The sequence below is a fragment of the Strigops habroptila genome, chromosome 1, assembly GCF_004027225.2.
Source record: "Strigops habroptila isolate Jane chromosome 1, bStrHab1.2.pri, whole genome shotgun sequence".
Lineage (NCBI taxonomy): Eukaryota > Metazoa > Chordata > Aves > Psittaciformes > Psittacidae > Strigops > Strigops habroptila.
Genome location: NC_044277.2, coordinates 4,614,996 through 4,634,815, shown reverse-complemented (window position 1 = coordinate 4,634,815; position 19,820 = coordinate 4,614,996). Strand labels below are relative to the sequence as shown.

Below are 19,820 nucleotides of genomic sequence, written 5' to 3'. Positions count from 1 at the left end.
GTCGTGTTCTTAGGATAAAACAGTGTTTTATGAAGAATAAAACATGGAGCTCATAATTCAGTACAATGTATTATGTTCTATCAGTACAATGTATTATATTCTATCACAATATCAAAAACAATTTTTATAGTTTCTCCAATAACAATAAAATTAGTACTTATGATGGATTAAGATACAGTTGATACACCTAAGTGAAAGATCTGAGAACACATTCACTGCTGCAACTTAAATTGATATTTTCTTCTTTTACCATAACTTCGTATTATTTCTTAAACTTTTGTAATTCCTGCAGCAGCAAGTATATAACCTAAGTGCTGATCAGAATCACTTTGTGTCAGGGAGAACACACGCACAGGAAAAAGACATCCCATTGTCAACATGTTTACAAACAAAAAGATATAAAATTGCTGAAAACAAAAATTATAGTTAATGGTCAACACAACAGTCAACACAAGAAGAAAAACTCTTCAGTCAATGTTCAGCCAGAAAATCTTCTATGCAGCAAATGAGTATAAATTGCTATGTAAAACTTAAGTGCCTTAAAAGCTTGAAAAATTATAATGGCATGTGAATGCTGTTTTCTCCAATCCATATTGAATTTTAGATTTCCCACAGAGCTCTGGTATTTCCAGGACTGACCACAGCAAGAAACGATTTGTCTGTACCAATGCACTGAATTCTCTATGTGACTGTAAATCACCACTTCCATCTCAGACCACTGTTGCCGGTGTATTTAAAGTAAAAACTTCTGGAAATTTTCAAGCTGCTCTTTACACATCCCAGCTGTTATTATCACTGCATGTACACCCACGTTCAGGTACACGGTATTGCTCAGCTACTGCCAGAGCAGTGAATTCAGCACTCAACAGCAACGGCTACAACAAACTCAGAAAAGCAGACTGTGTTTCTGCTCTTGGCACCTTCCTGCTGAGCGACAGCCAGAAAATCACTTACCATTTTGCCTCTGAGGCCCCAAATCACAACATACACCTCTTTTATAAAGTACTTAAGCATATAGATGAAAAAACATGAGACGGACTTAGTTATGCCAGTTCACTACCTGTTACATTAAATGAGTGAAGTTCCCAAAAAATGAGCAAGTATCAGTTCTGTTCCTGATCAGACACACGAAGTGAAGAATATGGAAAATCTAAAACACTCGACTGTATTAGGAATTGTAGCATCAAATACAGAAGGAAAGAGAATAAGGTTTCTACATAAGAATGTTGAACTGGCTTCACAGTGACACCAATTTCGTATCCCATAAAACTCTGTTATCTTTATTTTAAATTATATGAAAGGTAGACTTATGGTAAACAAGATATAAGTCCTAGCCACCTACTTAGGATAAAGTTATCCTCCATCTTATCCTTCAAGCTGAAGGAGGAGAATTAAAAATGCTGGAAGCCCATTACAATCTTCTGGAGCTTTCCATTTTGTTTTTGTCTTGAAAAAGAGGCTCTGATCAAAGTTATACAGCAGTAAAAACAATGCTGAATGAAATATACACCTGCACAGCCCTTGAAAAGGTGTATAATTCCCAAATCTCCTTCACCCGGCCCAAAACTAATTTCCACAGGGGTCTTTCCAGCTTTGTCACAAATTTCCATTCCTATACATGAACTTACAGTCCTTCTAAATTCCTTCTTACAGCGCATGGAAAGAAAATGAAACTGTTCTTAGTTCTGGTGGATGTACTCCTGGGCTTCAAAGCAACCGAATGCCTCAGCCTTAATGTTTCAGACGAAGCCAAACGTGAAAAAAGTATTTCTTACATCTTTTAAGTTTGCTGTTCCCTAAACTTAAGTGCTCATCTACATCAGGACTGAAGATACTAAACTAAGAAAGTTCAATGTTTAAAGGTTATGAAGCTTTAAGAGGTTTTTCTCATATATCTCAAAAGAAAGGTCACATGAATGCTGGCTGTGCCTCTGGGTGAACTCTGCCATGTAGAAACTGGCTGAGTGTAAGACAGTGGGTTGAATGTGCATCACTATCTTTCACCTGACTAAAAAGTTGAGAATCCTCTGCCCCTTCCCTTCCTCTGATAGCATGGTTTGATTTACTCTTATCATGTTGTGTTCTTCATCACCGCATTTTGTACCAACCACATTTCTTGCTGTTCATCAGAACTGAACTATTTTCTCCACACTATCAAAAGTCACAGTGCTTGACAGCCCCCCATTCTACCTGTAACTTTCCTTCTCTGCTGCTCTGTACCCATGAAATGAATACTCTGGGACTGCTCATCAAGTCACTGCTTTGCTCAGTCTCAGTCCCGAGCCTGAAAAATGTAACTGAAGTCAATCAAGCAATCAAATTTGAGACTTCTTGGGCACTAGAACTGTTGTAGCCGTAGTCCTCTAGAACACCTACAGGAAATTAAGTAATATCATCAGGCTATGAACAACTTTTTAATTTAATCTGTTGTACCAGCAGATGCCATGTAAGTGTATTCGTACTAATACAGCACCTGTCCCAGGTGCTAATATAGCACCAGGCTAACTCTCCTTATTGTGCAGTCTTCTATTTATTAAAGACCTACTTTAAATCAGCTTTTCAGGTCTTCAGGATATGGCTTATTTCCTTGTATCTCTGCTGGTAGTAATACCTGGTAATAAACACATTACTAATGTTTGGTAATAAACAATAGTACAAGCCTGCATGAGCCAAAACCGTGTTTCAAGAGCATTTATACTATCTCGTATCAAAGTAGTTGAAGGACAAAACAGGTAATTTAGCTACTACTGAAAGTTATGATTTAGATTCTTCTGACCAAGCACTGAAGAACAAAACACAGAGTTTAGCTGCCAATTAGTCCTACCCTGTAAAGCATTTTTTCACCAACTACCATTCTGCCAATTCATTCCATTAGGATCTGTAACTTAAATAGAGGAGGAGAAGATGCAATAAAAATAGCAGCAGCAAAAAAAAAAAAAAAGGCCAATTAGTAGGAATTGCCACAATAACCTTTGTCAGGATAAATTTAAGGTATAAAACTCAGAGATAGTTCCTATGGCAACCACAGGCACTTGCAAGGTACCATTAATGAGAAATGCAGTATCTGTCACACAAGGAGTAGATGCAGCAGCAGCCTGACAGGCTATTTAAAGACAGTGTTTTCTTCCTTCCCCCCTTTTTCAAAGAGCAGCAGGTAAGTGAACTGCTACACAAGTAGCTTTAATACATGTATTTTTCTAATTTTATATTCTCTTTCCACTTCTTCAGTCACTGAACTGTTACGACCTCAATGTAAGCTTTATTCAAATGGAGCAGGCTAGATTCACAGATGTTACCCGTGGTTTGCCTAATCTTTGCAAAACAAATTTATCTCACAACTCACACCAAAACTCCAAGTAGCAAATGATGAAATGTTTCACTGAGGGGCCCAAAAATATAAAGCCACAGGACTTCCAGTAAAATAACAGGTTTACTGTATTGTGAAACAAGACATTCTGAAACTGAAACAAGACATTCTGAAACTAAAACAAGTATTTGTTAAAAAAAGTGTAGAAATTCTCTTATTTGCCAATACAATGTGCAGCTCTTTAAAACATATATTTTATCAGTTGGCAATTATCTCAGATAATTAGTACTTTTTCCAAAGACCACAAACAAGTATTCAATGTGAACAGCTTCAAGAAACAAGGTTTCTCCTTTTTCTACACAAAGTCCATTTCATTTCTATTTCTAGTGTTTACAAAAAAAACCCCAATTTCAAACCTGCCCCATCATTGGATAGGGATAGGGCTTTGAGCAACCGGGTCTAGTGGAAGGTGTCCCACTAGACTAGGGGATTGGAACTAGATGAGCTTTAAAGGTCCCTTCCAACCCAAACCATTCTATGGTTCTAGGATTTCAAAGTACATGTGGATCCATCTGGATGTCGATCCATGTAGATGGACTTTTCTGTATTCTCAAAACCTGGGCCAGGTGAAGTGTTAATTCAACTATGCCATAACCACAGGGATACACCTGGTTTATATTCAGTGTCATTCACTGCTCCTACCCTCACTGTTACTGCATATACAGTTCACTAAAACTTTCTCTTCATACCATCTGAAGTTCCTTTCTTATCGAGTCTGGTTTTGTTCATAGAGAACTGAGTCTTCATGTAGTAGAAGAATCCTACTAGAAGGAAGTTCTTTATGAGCTCATAAATTATTATCAATAAATTATTACTAAACTCTGTTTTGTTACCTTTATTAATCCCAAAGAGGCAGCTTCTCCCCTTTTAAACACTGCAAATTAAATACTAAAATACTTTAAATAATTCATCTCCTAAAACCAAAGCACTTGAGAATATGCTGCAAAAACCAGATCAATGGTAGCTTGTGATTTTCAAATCCATTAAATCTGGTCTTGGCAACTCAGGAGCCAAGCTTTTGCACTGGCATTAGCAGGTGTTAGATCTCTCCGAAGCTGAGAAAGCTCTGCCAACTCACTGGGAGATGTACAACTCATTAGCACCCTTCTGATATAAAAGATAGGGCTGAGAACAAAGATTCCTTGATGAAGTAACCCTGGTAGGAAACTCTGGTGATCAGTATGTGTAATTGACATGTTAGGCCCTCATTTGTCAAAGGGAAAGGTTTAGCTGAGATACATCCATGGCTGGGATTTTACCACACATGTTTCACAGCAACTATTAACAGAATTAATGTTCTGCCATGGGTTCTGTGGAGCTGACATATATTTCAGTTTGAACTGAAAAACATAAAGGCAACAAATAAACCCTTCAAGGAAAATACAGATGACCTAGTAAAGTGTTATAGTAGGAGTAATTTAGAGAGAAAAACTTCCTCATGCAAGCAATGACTCAGTAGATCCTTTCCAAAACAAGCTTAGTTTCTGGAGGCTTATACGGCAGAGGAAACATTATTTTAACTCTATTAAAGGCATGCAGCCACACTAAACCACTGGCCAAACTTTCTTGTGTTATACTGAGTTTATCTAGTTTCAATACACACCTGAATTGATCCAGATTATCATTTTTAATTTTGTCATGCAATTTATAATGCTATCAGCTGGCTTTAAACATATTAAAGCAAAGATTGCTGTTGTTGCTTGTCCACTGCTTTCCCCTCTCAGTTAAAGGTCAGACCTACAACTACCTGATTGGCATCAGCACAATTCATGGGAAAGAAGACTATGAAAGGAAGAGGAGAATAAACAACTGGAGAATAGAGAAATAGAGCATTAGAAAAATCTGAAAGAGCACCTGCCATTGTGAGGAAACCCTCTATTCCACCCCCAAATTATCTAGTACAAACAAGCTCCAACCCATTACCAGCTCCTCTCCTTAAAGTTGCACTTCAACAGTGCAAATCCTGCATCAGCTGCATGTGTGGAAATACCCCAGAAACCTTCAGATCAGGAGTCAGGAAGAGATCTGAAGACAGTAGCAAAACCTTCACCGAGAAGTAAATTACTTAGTTTGGGAAGACAAGAATCAATAAACCAGTTTCCATTTAACCACCTTACCAATAGTTAATCAGACAGCACAACTTTAATCCCATAATTGAAAGGGGAAAAAAAGATACTACCAATCATCTTGGGCTTTTAAACATGAAGTAGTTTTATATTTATAATTCATTCTTACATTTATATGTGCTTGCTTTTATTTTCTCTCCCCCGTCCCCATGTGTAACAGCATCTTGCATTCACCTCTCATATTAAGTTCCCTTTTGCAACTATTTCTTCTAGCACTTCCTTTCAACTTAAATATTTTTCAAGTATCACCTTCTCATTTGGTGAGATTGTACCAAAGAAGCGAAAACATCCCACCCCATGCTGATCACATCTGCTCAAAAAGATGGTTCTTTTCTATTCAACTACTATTGAGCCATATGCAGCATTTTCACAGATGTATTAAAACCTGCATCCAATTCCTAAGAGATAAAAGACAGCTCTGAGCTCATTCACTATTAAAGGTTCAGATTCTTTTTCCACCCTGTTCATCACTTTGCCTTTATCGAGACTGAAGTTCACCTCCCAATTCATCATCCTGTCCTTCTGCAATCCCTCACAGTCAGCTCCCCCTTTACGGCCCAGAGTTTACTACTGGGGACCTTCCCAGCCCACTGCTCACTCCTTGTCCCACAGTTTCCAAAGAGGCTGAACAGCTCAGGGCCCACCCCAGACCCCAGACAGCGTGATCTCTACAAGTGATAATTCACTCCTCTCACCTTCCTCTGAACCAACTAATAACTTCCCCTTCTTATCCCACAGCAGCTTGGATTCTCGATCAGCCTTTGGTGGGAAACTCTGTCACATGTCAATAATTATATTTACCCTGAAGCTTGCTAGGTCCTTAACAGAACGCCACTGGATTTATGAGATACATCTTCCCTGCATAAAACATAGTTTATTCTTTCCCAATTCAGCACATTTATATGATGCAGATGTGCACAAAAAATACTGAAATAAACCTGTAATTAACCTTCTCTATTACAAGTCACTGTCTTTCCTGAGGGTACCCACTTATGATTCAACATATTAAAAATGGAATGTTTCTGTAATCTCAGGATCTTTCATAGCCTGAAAGCACAATATAAGACAAGGAGTAACTTTAAAAGTGTATATATGGAGGTTTTAAACACACCTACTGCAATAAGCAGTAATCAAGGTACTACAGGATTCAGATTTAGATTTCCTCTCCCTCAAGCAACAGTACTTCCGAGTGCTAGAAAATGAAATGACTCCACAGATCTTGGCTGAAAACTATTACTCTTTAAAAATCCAAAGCTAGAGGAGAATTCTTCATTTTAATTACAGATGTCAACTGTAAGAAAACAAATTAGAAGCAGTATGCATTTTCAAAAACGGAGTAAACTTGCTTCAAATGCTGCATTGTGAACTATGAGCATACCAAGCTAATATAGGTAAAGCTCTTCCCTGCAGCCTTCAAGAGAATGGGCTGCAGTGGAGAGACAAAGTGGATGAAGAGGGAAGATTATGGACTTAACATCACCCCACTCGCTGACAAGATTACACACTTCTACAGGGCAAATCATACCTTGTATTCAAATTTAGCAGAACTTAGCAGTTTGGGTTTTTTTTAATGTAGAATCCTTACATTACTCCAAAGAAGGCTTCAATGTTTTGCCTATGATCCCAGGTAGTACAGGAGAACAAACAGAAAACGAAGAGTCCAGCTTCTGGAGACATCTTTATAACTGCAAAATGAAAACGTCACAAAAAGCCGGGTTTATACACCAGAGCCTTTCCACAACATCTTTCAGTGATCTTTTCAGATCCCTGTTGGTTTAGCTTTTGTTTCCAGTTAATGAAGGAAGAAGTAAATGGATGTCAAGACTGAAGAATAAATTCAAGCTGCTGAAGCAATAATTTTAAACGACTGTTCTCCTTGAAGGAAAGACTCGTAAACCAGCTATTTTAATTACACTTTTGATCATCTAAGATAAATTAATAGGAATTGAGTATTTTCATTTCCAACTGCAGAAAATCTATGCTGTGCCATCATGATCTTTTACAGAACATCAGAGAGCAGGCAGAACGCCAAATCAGTGCAACATCAGTGTAACTTTAATAAATCCTTTGGCCATTAAAGCAGACATAACTGGCAGCCACTCAAGACAATCTTCTTTCATCCCATTAATGCAGCCACCATGTCACCACAGCCGCAAAACACAGCAAGTGTTCCTAAATACAGATAGTGCTATAGGCTAAATGAATCTATTTATCTAAAGATATCGATCAAACCAGGTGTGACCTGGCGCTTTACCTACACCCAAATGCTCACTCTTTTACTGGCAGCATGAACAAAAATGTCCTGAAATGTGTTAGGTGGCTTTTTCCCCGAAAATAAAGATCATGGTTAATTAGGAAATGGACTAAAACTATCCAGTTATCTTCACCATTTGGCCCTACAACCTCTAAAGGTTCTACACATCCAGATACCCTTTACTTCTTATTTCTAAACTCCAAATACAATATTAGATCAATTCATCAGGAAAAGAAATTACACAGCATTTTTTCATCTCTTAGGTGAACATACAAGGCACCAGGTTTTAGGTATGAGTGAACAGAAAGAGTAATGCATCTAACCGGGCCTATGAAGGAGGATTGTGCAAACGCACTCTACTCCCAATAACCCACTACTTAAAGTAATTTATGAGCCTAGAGGTCATGAGCCTTACCATAAACTGGCACTATGCCATCTGTAACAGCAGAAAAATAAAGGAAGAAAGGCTAAGGAAAGGAATTTCTACTCTGGAAAAAGAGACAGAATAGGACAAACACTGTGAAGATAGAAAGCCATAGAGGACAAAAGAAAGCAATGGATGAACCAATTCCTATGAGCATGTGCCCATAACAATGTTGGCTTTGGGAAGAATGAGCCATGCCAACTGTATAAACAGAGCTGCAGATATGCACTTCTACTTGTCTCTGCTCATCTGCATGGCACCCCTTTCTACCTTGTGGTTGTGTATCCTTTCACTTTGTATTCCTAGGTTTCTAACTTGGAAACCTTCTAACTCTACTCAAAGAAGAGAGACAGCAACAGCCTATCTCAGGGGTGCTGACCACGGAGTTCAGGACAAAACAGAAATTTTGATTAAGTTTCCATCTCACGGAAATACTGACAAACATCAGGAGAAAAACCTGTGTCAATTAATACTATTTATCTTTCTCCTTGAATGTTCAGAAAATCCACTAAAAAGAACAGACAAACCTCAAATTTCCATTGAGTCATTTCTTCCTGTGAATACTAGTATTTCTTACTTAATGAGGAGAACAATGCCCAGTGAAAAGTTGGTAACGTCCACCTTCATTCTCCACTTTTTTTCCATCATCTATCTATGTTGAAACATGATTTTCTATAAGTATGAATCTACTGGCTTGAGTAGGTGTGAATTAAGGGCAAGCACAAGCCACTTCAGCTATGACTTCCTTCAGGAAGCAGTATTTTTTCCTGTTTAGCTTGTGGCTCCATTGTTATCTAACAAAAGAAAATAATATAAATTTTCTTACATTCTTACCTTTTCTTCCACAGATCCTGCACAAAAATGTACACCCAGTACAAAAGCATTAGCACTTCAGCCAATTTCTATTAGGTCTGCACTTTGTTGAATGCTTCCAGCAGTGTGCTGAGCACCCAAAAATTTCAGTAAATTTCTCAAGTATTGAAAAAATGAAGGAAGAAAAAGTTTTGTTTCTTCTATTAAAAAAAGAAAAAAAAAAAAAGAACCCCCAAACTCCTCTTTTTTTTTTTAACAGTTTCTAAAGCTGAATTCTGAAATCAATTATTCTGCCTTTTTTGGAGAGACAGGTTTTGAACCCTGCACCTCCTACAACCTGTGATCTACTTATGATTTAAAGGGAAAATGAAGATGATTATTTTGGAATTTGAGTGATTTATAGATCATCCAAAACTAGGGCAGCAAACTCATACTGAATCTGTGTGATATTTTGTCTAAGGGCCAACACATCTAGCCATGTTTATTGCCATACCCGATTAAATTTGATAAATTCTGTGAGAGACAAACTTGGCCTGCATTCACAAACCTGCCGTTTTCCTAGCTGCATACACGAAATATTAGAAATAGCAAGACTTGGGTCTTCAGATATCAAGTCAATGTTCAAAGAGGTCAGAAAAATTGCCATGCAGGCTAGATCCAGCGAGTTAGTCATCTGTGATTTAGGAAAACGGTCACTTTGCTCAGACCTACTTTTGAAGAAGTGGAAAGAGAAGAACCATCTTATGAGAAGTCATATAATACCAAAACAGGTGCCTTCCCAGTGTAGCATCCTCCAACTGATATAATCAATACATTGAGTCTTTCGAATGAAGCTGGGGGAGGAGAAAGGATAAACACCTAATAAAGGCAAACCTGAGAAAGCCTACGCAAAGGGGAAGTCTCCATACCAGCAACTAGAGAAGGGATGTTTATCTGTGCCCCAAATATGTGTGGTTTTGCAAAAACAGAAATGCTAAATTCAAACGCAAATTGTAGGAAAGATATTCTCTTGCACATTCTATCTCCCCAGGAAGTGGTGGATTCCCCAATATCAGACACTTTTAAGATTCAGCTGGACACTCCCAGCACTTTTAAGGGTGCTGGGACATCCAGTCCAGGTCATGCTTTGCCTAGAATGGTTGGATTACACAATCCTTGAGGTCCCTCCCAAGCTGGTATTCTACTATTTCATGATTGCCTATAGAAATACACCATAACTATGTACAGAGAACAAAAGGATGATACTACACTGGGGAGGCAATGGAGGGAAGAACAGGCATCTATTCATGTATTTTCTGCTGTAAAAGCTACAAGGGTATTTGTTTTCCAATCATCAATTACAGCGACAGAACTCTGGAAAAGGTCTTACTGTTGGAAAGTGCAGCAATTGCAGGCAGGTCTTTGCCAAACTTCACTGAGGACCCCTTAGAAGCAGCCAGGTTCTTTGCCTTGCTTTCTCTGTATGGGAGACTGCTGAACAATCTGATGATTTCTGAGGTCTGGAAATCTCTTCATTTCTATCTGTATTCATAGCTCAAAGCTCAATTTTTCTTGGTGTCCTCACCTTCCTTAACCTTTAGAGAGAGTCCTTCTCTTTCCCCAACTTTACAGAATACATTAATAATCCCTTTTACATTTTACTGTGCTTATCAAACCAAAGTCGACGTCTACGTTATTTCCATTAGTTATCTGCATCTTCTGCCTCTTGATCTCCTCTTTCTTGCATCAGTGTGACCAGAACAGACTGTCATAATTCCCTCTTATCATTCCCTATTTCTATTTGCCTGCCCTGTTCTCAGACCACATTTGAGTTTTTGCAGTACACTCGCACTGAAGACTTGCAACCACCCTGTAACCACCTTCCTTTACACCTTACCAAAGAATTGGAATCAAAGAAGAGCCAAAGTTGGAAGTGAACTCAAAAGAGCATCTGGACTAACTTTTCATGGCAAGCATGCCCCTTTCTGTGAAGGAATTCCTTGAGTGTTCTAACAATAAAGCAGTCCCAAACCGACATTTCTCTTTATTATTCCTTCTATTGCTCTTTATTTTTATATTACTCTGTTTATTACTTTGCCAGCACAGAATTTTTGCATATTCTTCCTGTAACATCTCCAATTTTTTCAAAGTGCTTTGAAATATATATGAACATTAGAACTGGACCATACTGTGCATCTGCCCAGTGCTAGATATATCTCCCTTCACTACCCAAACATACGCTTTCCAATTTCTTTCTTGAAAGCAACTAATTATTCAGGCAAAATTATGTAGTCTATCTAAAGATTGATTTGGCTATTAGTAAAAAACTGCAAGCCTTAAAAAAATTAAATGTGTATTTGAAAAATATCAAATGAGACAAAATAAAAACAATTACCCTGAAAACAGCAGGTGATTTTCATGTTTTCGTTAATATAACCTTTGATATTATTTATTTGACTTGAAGGTACCTCAGAAACTTCCAGCTTGCCATGGATTTAACATGAGGACCCAGGGAAATTACTGTGAAATATTATTTTCTCTTGATGACAGCACATAAAGCCTTAGTCATAGCAGCTTTGTCTTTAAAACATAAACTGTAACAGCAATGTAAGGAAAAAATCATTAATCTCTCATACAGACAACATGCCCTGTCATAAACAAACGCACAAATTAAGCACTGACTTGGCAGCGATGAGAAATTACAATCATGATTTACTTACACATGGACAATACATTTATTAAGGGAACTTCGGTTTAAAAAGGGGCAGAATTTTTAATTCTCATAAGCCCTTTGGAAGAGGACTTATTTCAAAATGTTTTTAATATGCATGGGCAGTGTTAACTAATGCTGCAGAAACTGTACCAGTGATGCACCTATCCGGAACTCCAGGGCTACTTACAACTCTCAAAGGAACACAGCTCTCAAAAAACTTTAGATTTTATTCCAGCATCTAGTGTAGAAGATACCTCTGTGGCGGGGAAGATGCCTGAATGATTAAGAAATACTTCACAGCTCCTCGTGACTGACACCATTTGACCCTGCTCTTACCCAGCTCCTGTTTGCTTTTCATTTCTTAACTCCTCACTCCAGTCCTATTCCTGGGCAAGTCCCAAGCTTTAATCCCTCTGGTCCTCGCACCAAGGCCAAAAGAGTCCGAAAACTTAAAACTGTGAAAGTTCTACATCTACAGCCACCAATTGTGGAGTCTCATCCCCATGGAAGACCTTAACAACTCAGTTGTGTTGTCCCACAAGGATAGATGAGAAGATTGATCTACTCAGACCATTGCCATGATAAATCTTCCACTGATGATGATGTTTGCTGCTCCCAAATGCCAGACACACCGTGCACAGAACAGAAATGTAAAGGCAATGCAGGGTATGTTGTACAAAATAAGATATCCTGGGGCACATAATGAGATAACATCTATTACCATAAATTATGAAGTGATTTACGCATAAATGAGGGTTGTCATGAAATTTAATTTTAATGGTTTGATAATCAAGTAAGAAACACAATAATTACCATACCTAAGTTTTTCAATAAATTAAAATCACTGCTAGTGGCAACATTTTTTTGTTAACATACCTAATACAGTTCCCCTCCAAGAGCTGTCTGCTCTATCCTTCCATTTCAGAACAACATGGTGAATGCCACATCACTGTGATCAACAAGTTTAGTTTCTCTGCTGATTACATTCAAAACATTTCTAGGTTCATAGCAAAGCCCCTTCAACAGCATGCAAGACAATTGCTTCAAGAAGCAGCTTTGCAGGTAGGCAGCCTCACTAGCCTAGAAAAATATATGGAGGCTGAACTTTCCAATAGCATATATCACAGAATCTTATCACCATAGAATCTTGGAATGGTTTGGGTTGGAAAGTACCTTAAAGCTCACCCAGTTCCAACCCCCTGCCATGGGACACCTTCCACCAGACCACATTACTCCAAGCCCTGCCCAACCTGGCCTTGAACACTGACAGGGATGGGGCAGTCACAGCTTCTCTGGGCAACCTGCGCCAGCATTCACCACCCTAATGGTACTTGTTTCCTTCATCATCATGTGAACTATATTCACCTGGATAGATCAACAAAACATGCTGACACCACAGTGTCTAACATTTTTAACTAACTGAAGGCGTTACCAACATCTCAGCATCACTCACTGCAGTCGGAATTCAGCAAAGTAACTTGTCTGACAATTTTTTGCCAGGACACCATTGTCCAATGTATTTCCCTGTGTATATTAAAGCTTAAAAAAAAAAACCTACCGCAGATGTAAAGCAGCAAAAACTAATTTTATTTTTAACCTAGTTTTGTAATGAACCTTAAATTTATGTTCAGGAGTTCAACAAAGGATCCTCCAAAACCCTTGCTCCTCTCTTTTCTTCAATACTACCTCGCAGGAGAGGGAGGGCAAATTGCCTTTCTTCTCCTTCTCTCCTCCAAATAAGTCTCTTCTCCCCACCACAATCTTCTGACAAGAGCTCAAAGTAAAACACATCACTACTTCTCCCATAATGGGACACAAAGGAATATTTCAAGGCATATGGAAAACAAAAAGGGGAGTATGAAGATCACTTCATAATTAATTAACATCTTGGGATACAGGAAAAAAAATGAAAGGCTGATCCTTTCCATTTGTGTGTCTGCAGAACATAGAATGATAAAAGACAGAAAAATGAATGAACAAACTAATCACTAATCCCAAATTACCATTTCTTACTCTAAAACAATGGGGAGCAAAGCATGTGTTCCTCTACCCTAAAATAGAGGGAAAATAGCATCGCTTCTGAGAACAGTTACAATGCACATACTAAACATTCCCAATCAATGGCTTTGAAATTACAGTAAATTGTAAGCTGAAGGTTTTCTGAGCGTTAAAATTATAATATTCCACTAGTCAGTGGAATATTCTTACTGTACAAAAAGAGGCATATATTTTCCAGATAGTATTTTAATGGCCTAAAGAATGCCACTTTTCCTTAATTGTACAATACCATTTTTTCGTATTGCATACAGTGTTACTGTAGCAGCTATTATTACCCTATCTTTAAGTTAATTGAAGCAAACTTCACTTCAAGTAAAAAAGGGTGTGCAGTATTCTACACATTTGATCCATTTTACATAAATATAAATAAACTGGAGAAAAGGAGGGGGCTGGAACACACCAAATAATACGGGTACTCTAAAATTGGTAGTAGGGACTGCCGTGCACAGACCCAGCAAGATTTGGCAGTCCCACTACTGATCTGCTGATGATCCCAGACTTGTTTTGGCATTTCTGCTTCCATGTCCTCCTCATTTCCAGCACCATGGCCAATTGTACACCTTTGTTATAAATCAAGTATGTCCTGGAGAGTGCTTTATTAAGTGTAGTGTCCAGAGCGTTCCATCATCTTACATAAAAGCAATGGAAGAATCCCCTGCAAATCCCCTTTTGTCAGGCACGAGGGAGCAAAACTTGTATTCTACAGTGACAGCTCCGCAATATAGAAATGAGAAGCAACACATCAGAGACTTCCAAGTTACTTCAGTTTCTAAACATACAAAGTGGGAAGCAAAGAGGCAAGCATAAGCAGGATGCAGCATTATCCTTCTTTGTAGGTCCGTAGGCAGAGAATATGAAAACACATCCAGTCTGCAGCAAGAAACACAGAAACGAAGAAAACAATTTCCTGCTATCTACACTTTGTCAGGACAGGAGACTTCAAAATGATGGTGATGAATGGAGGTAGTGTAAATTACAAAGGGAAGCCAAAGCGATCAAAGCTGGCAAAAAAGTGGAATGAGGAAAACGTTAAGAATGAGGATGGAATCAAGAAGGTACAGGGAAGGGGAAAGAAAGCCGAACTTCAGAGTCTCTCTTTAAATATTAATCAGATATTAAGGAAAGTCTATGTCAAAAGGAATGAAATTAATAAAGGGAGAATCTAAGAGTAGGCCTTGTGGATAAGCATTCTATATTTGGACTGAAAACAAAAGCAAGATGATGAGAATGACTGTCTTATGTTAAAAATGAAAGGTCTGGAACTGTTGCTCAAAAAAGGGGAAGATTGCTGATTTTTAAATTCTTTTTTCTTTTGGTAAGATAACCAAAAGCCCTTTGCTAGAGAGGAAAGCTCATTTTAAGGCCCAACATATGTTCCACCTACTTTTCTGTAACAGACCCATCAGAATAAAAATTAAAACTCTAATATACACAGGAGCTATATACACATCACTACAATTAAAAGCACTCATCATTTAAAAAGTAGGTAATGAGAGTTTAGAACTGATAGGAAATCCCATACGACTTCTAACCAAGGGTCAAACAATAAAATACTTTGCACTAAGAGTAAAAATCACTATCCTTAAAAGGTTTAAATATTTGCAACAAATACACAAGCAGCCTTGATAAATGACTGTTTCAAAAACCTTATTGAAAGGGTTTATATCCATTACAATATAATGATTTAAGGATATTAAAACCAAAATTATTAAATCCACAGGAAAATAAAAGTAATTCAATCAAGGAGATGCAAAGTAATTTTATAACCTTATTTGTAGCATTATTTCTATTTGTTATGTATTGTCCCAAAACTTCAGAGTGAAAAATTTCAAGTTTATCAACTACAAAAATAATGGTGTGAAATAGCAAGAGGCATAAAAACAAAATTACAAACCAATTTTAATTACAAAACAGATAAGAACATGAACATTCTCGTGAGTATTTAGACTGCATTATAAGAAAATAAGAGAAAAAGGCAATTCATTCTAAATAAAAGGAACAAGCACTGTATGTTACTCATATTTATGTCCATTCCTTGGTAAAGTAAAATTGAGAAAATTCAGCCTTGCTTTGAGTCGATGTATTTGTCGTGGTTGTGCTTTTTGAGTCACTAAGGCAAAAAGCTTTTCAAATTTGCTGCTATCATTACCTATTCTATATTTCTTTTTGACAATTGCATTCCTTGCAATTGATGTGGGTTTACTTTGAACTTATTATTCAGACTGAGATTTGAAGAACTTGAAAGTATCTCTCTTTAAATAAGCTCATCAATTGTATCATTTAACTGCAGCACAACTCTCCCAAAGAAGAGAACTGTGCAGATAGCCCACGACCAAATGGAAATGTTTCCTTTTTCACAGTTTCACCTTTTTAAGATGAAAATGGTGTCACCAGATGCAATGGTCATTGAAGGAGATAAACCAAGCAACCTAGGGTACAGACAGCAGTAGGAGACCTAGGTAGATATATCATGGCAAATAATGGTTATACTTTTCCACAAAATGACCTTTACATCACCACAGCAGGGTTACAAGAACCAAGTAACAGCCTACTTAATGTAAAATGGTTTTTCCACAGACACTGTGATTGCTTTTTCTTCAATTCTGTTTTGTTTTCCTGCAGTTTTCTTTCTACAAAAACGAATGAAATGGCTGGGGAACCACATAAAGACTATATAAAACTGGGAAAGGATAACAAACTAGTGAGATCAGGTTTTAACTACATCCAGAGCACACGAAAAATATATGAAAACAGTCTCTCAAAACAAGTTGAGTGGAGCATCTCAGAACCAACTGATTCTGTATTTTGTTATTTTCAATTCTACTGGATTCATAGCCAAAATAAATTCACTTGAGATATTGCTAGAATTCAGTGATGAACCTTAAAGGAAGTTAAACTCTCATATTCTTCGACATGTGTACAATGTTTAAAAAAGAAAAATAGGCCCCAAATATCACCAATGATGTATAAATAAATAATCAGGTTAAAACCAGGGCTGTTTTAATACTGAAAGCACTTACCGCTGACACTCCCCAGCATGCAGAATTAAATCTTCGTTATTCCTAGCACTGATGGTCAACTCATGTTCTGTAGAATTGAAGACATCAAGAAGCAGGTGACACTGTCGAGTGCTGTTCAGATCGGGGGAAAGAAGAATAGCATAATTTCAGTAACACAACACAGAATTATTATACATATATCAGAATTAATATTTATACATAAATAAAAATACATATCATACAATCATAGAATGGTTTGGGTTGGAAGGGACCTTAAAGTTCATCTAGTTCCAAGCCCCTGCCACAGGCACGAACACCTTCCACTAGACCAGGTATATGCAGAAACATCCACATTCACATATAAATGTTTTATACCCTTCTCCAATTAAAAGACTATCTTGCTCTTTCACTAAAAATAACTTTTTCTAATAACTGGCTATTATTTTTACTAAGACTAGACAGAAGTGTATAGCCTAAAGAGAACTTCTATGACAGTTACAACCTGCCCAATATTAAGTCCCATAGCATGTGAATTCTTATTCATTTCTAACAAAAAGTCAGATTTTTTCAGTTCTCTGAGTATTCACATGAAAGGGATTTATTATTTCAAACTACCTTGACAATATCTTTTTAAGAACAAATTTACAAACAAAAATTTAAATCTTTGCCCAGTGTCAGGGAGAAATTCCATTTACTACAATAGGTGGTTTATCTACAGACCAAAGCAAGCTGGCAAGTAGAGTACTTTTCCATTACACCAACTACTCTGAGACAGCTCTGTCACTTCTGTAAGAAAAAGGCAAACACAGGCACCTCTCATAGAAAACCTTTTATTTTTCAGCTACTATTCTCCACATACAAATTTCCCTAGAAGCATTCAGAATTCATATACCAGCCACATTTCTGGTCACCTTAGGAAATAACAAACAAAGCCACAGAGAAGAAACTTTATGGTAAATTTTTATTCTTATATCGAAACTTTTCTTCATTGTGCAACTATGCACAAATAACAACATTAAGTGATTATAATACAAATGGGAAAATACCAGAACCAGAAAGCAAAATGCCAAATACAATCATAGAGTTGCAATAGAATCATAGAAGAGTTTGGGTTGGGAGGGACCTTCAAAGGTCATCTAGTCCAAACCCCATGCAATGAACAGAAACATCTTCAACCAGATCAGGTTGACCAGAACCACGTCCAGCCTGGACTTGAATGTCTCCAGACTGCTTCATCAGTCTACTCTGAAATTCAAAACTCCCTAAGAAGCTACTTAAGTGTTCAAGGTCAGGTTGGATGGAGCTTTGAGGAACCTGCTCTAGTGGAAGGTGTCCCTGCCCATGGCAGGGGGTTGGAACTGAATGAGCTTTAAGGTCCCTTCAACCCAAACTGTTCTATGATTCTACAATTAACAACAAATATCCCATCCTTAACCATCACTACAAATTAGCTTTAGCTATGAATGTCTTTGTAGTTTAAATGCACATATAACAAAATTAGGTGACATAGTGAATTACAGTATAAAATAGTACAGTCTTTCTACAAAGATTATTGATCATCACATCCTATATAATTGCTATCAGAATCAATAAGTAGGGAAAAGTATCTTGTAGTCAGTGTCAGAAGTAGAACTCACCAGCAGCATTAATTTGAGAGAGTTCATTTGGAACCAGAAGTTTCCAAAAAGGGAAGAAAGAGGAGTATGTTGGTAAGCTGAGTCATCAGAGCCATCCTTCCAAAAATATGCATATTCAAACTAAGTAAGCTACAGTTTTGTGCCTCAGGCAACCAAGTATATTTATCTTCTTGCATAATAATTACAATCAAACTCAAACACCAGCCATTCCAAAGGCAATTAAACTTGAGAGGTGCAAGAGTTTAAGAATTGCTCTCCTACTTCGGAATCAGGTTCTCTGGTTCATAATACAACTCTCTTCCAAAAAATCAAGAGATATCCTTTCCAGAGCATATACAAGAGGACCTGTGCTGCTAGCTTGCAAACCCTTGAGACAGGAACACTCACAGGACAAGTACGGGAGTTTAAGGTTCAGGTCACAAAAAGTGATAGCAATGTCACATGCAATCAGGCACTAAATGACAAGCAAGCACTCCTTGGGGGCAGTGGCACATCTCTTAGCAAAAGTAAAAAGTAGAAGTGGGGGTGGAGGCTTTTTTAATATACCTGTTAAGGGTTTTCACTCTCTTTGGGTAAAACCCCAATGAATACTGAATATAGAGAAGGCAGCATGAGGGTAGCTGAGTGCCTGAAGCAAATGTGTCAAAACTCAAGAATTCAGAAAAAATAAGGAGTCATAGCTCATATTAGACACTCCCTTCCTCAACGGGAATGGAACATGACTATGTTCACATGAAAGAAGTAGCTGGAAGAGCAGTATTTGAGACAGTAGCTGTGCTATTACCAGTAAGGAATAAAAGATAAGGGGAGGAAAAAAAGCCTGGCTTCCATCTCATCACTGGGGGAGTAGGATAAGACCTGTAAAAGAACTTCTACCTCTCCAGTAGATATGAAGTTATAAGAGAATCATAGAATGGGTTGGGTTGGACCTTAAAGCTCATCCAGTTCCAAATCCCTCCCATGGGCAGGGACACGTTCCACTAGAGCAGGTTGCTCCAAGCCCCTGTGTCCAACCTGGCCTTGAACATTGCCAGGGATGGGGCAGCCACAGCTTCTCTGGTCAACCTGTGCCAGCACCTCACCACCGCCTCACCATCCTCACAGTAAAGAACTTGCTCCTAATATCCAGTCTAAATCTACCCTCTCTCAGTTTATGATCCACAAGAGCGGCTTCTGCTAAGACTACGTTTACAAAATTCAGTATGGAAGGAATTTATTTATCCCACAGCAAAAACCAAAAATTGCCTGAAATAACACTTGAGCCTTGTGCAATATCTTTTGGCAGCAGAACCAAAGTTTTGTAAATAAAACAATTCATGCCATAAATACAAAGGACCTATATAAGCAGCAGTTCTTCAGGACTGAACACCATCGCTAATACTAAGAATTCCCAAATACGAACTCCTGGACTATGCAGCGAGAATAATTCATCAGCATGACATTTATTTCA

General features: G+C 37.8%; 1 protein-coding gene across 2 annotated transcripts in view; it reads right to left on the bottom strand.

The window, feature by feature from the left end:
- TRAPPC9 (trafficking protein particle complex 9) overlaps window positions 1–19,820 on the bottom strand; it is a 481,851-nt gene that overhangs the window by 292,572 nt on the left and 169,459 nt on the right. For both annotated transcript variants that reach the window (XM_030504527.1, XM_030504536.2), the window contains exon 19: window positions 16,755–16,865. In XM_030504527.1, coding sequence (XP_030360387.1) covers window positions 16,755–16,865 — 111 coding nt within the window. The remainder of the gene's footprint in view (window positions 1–16,754; window positions 16,866–19,820) is intronic.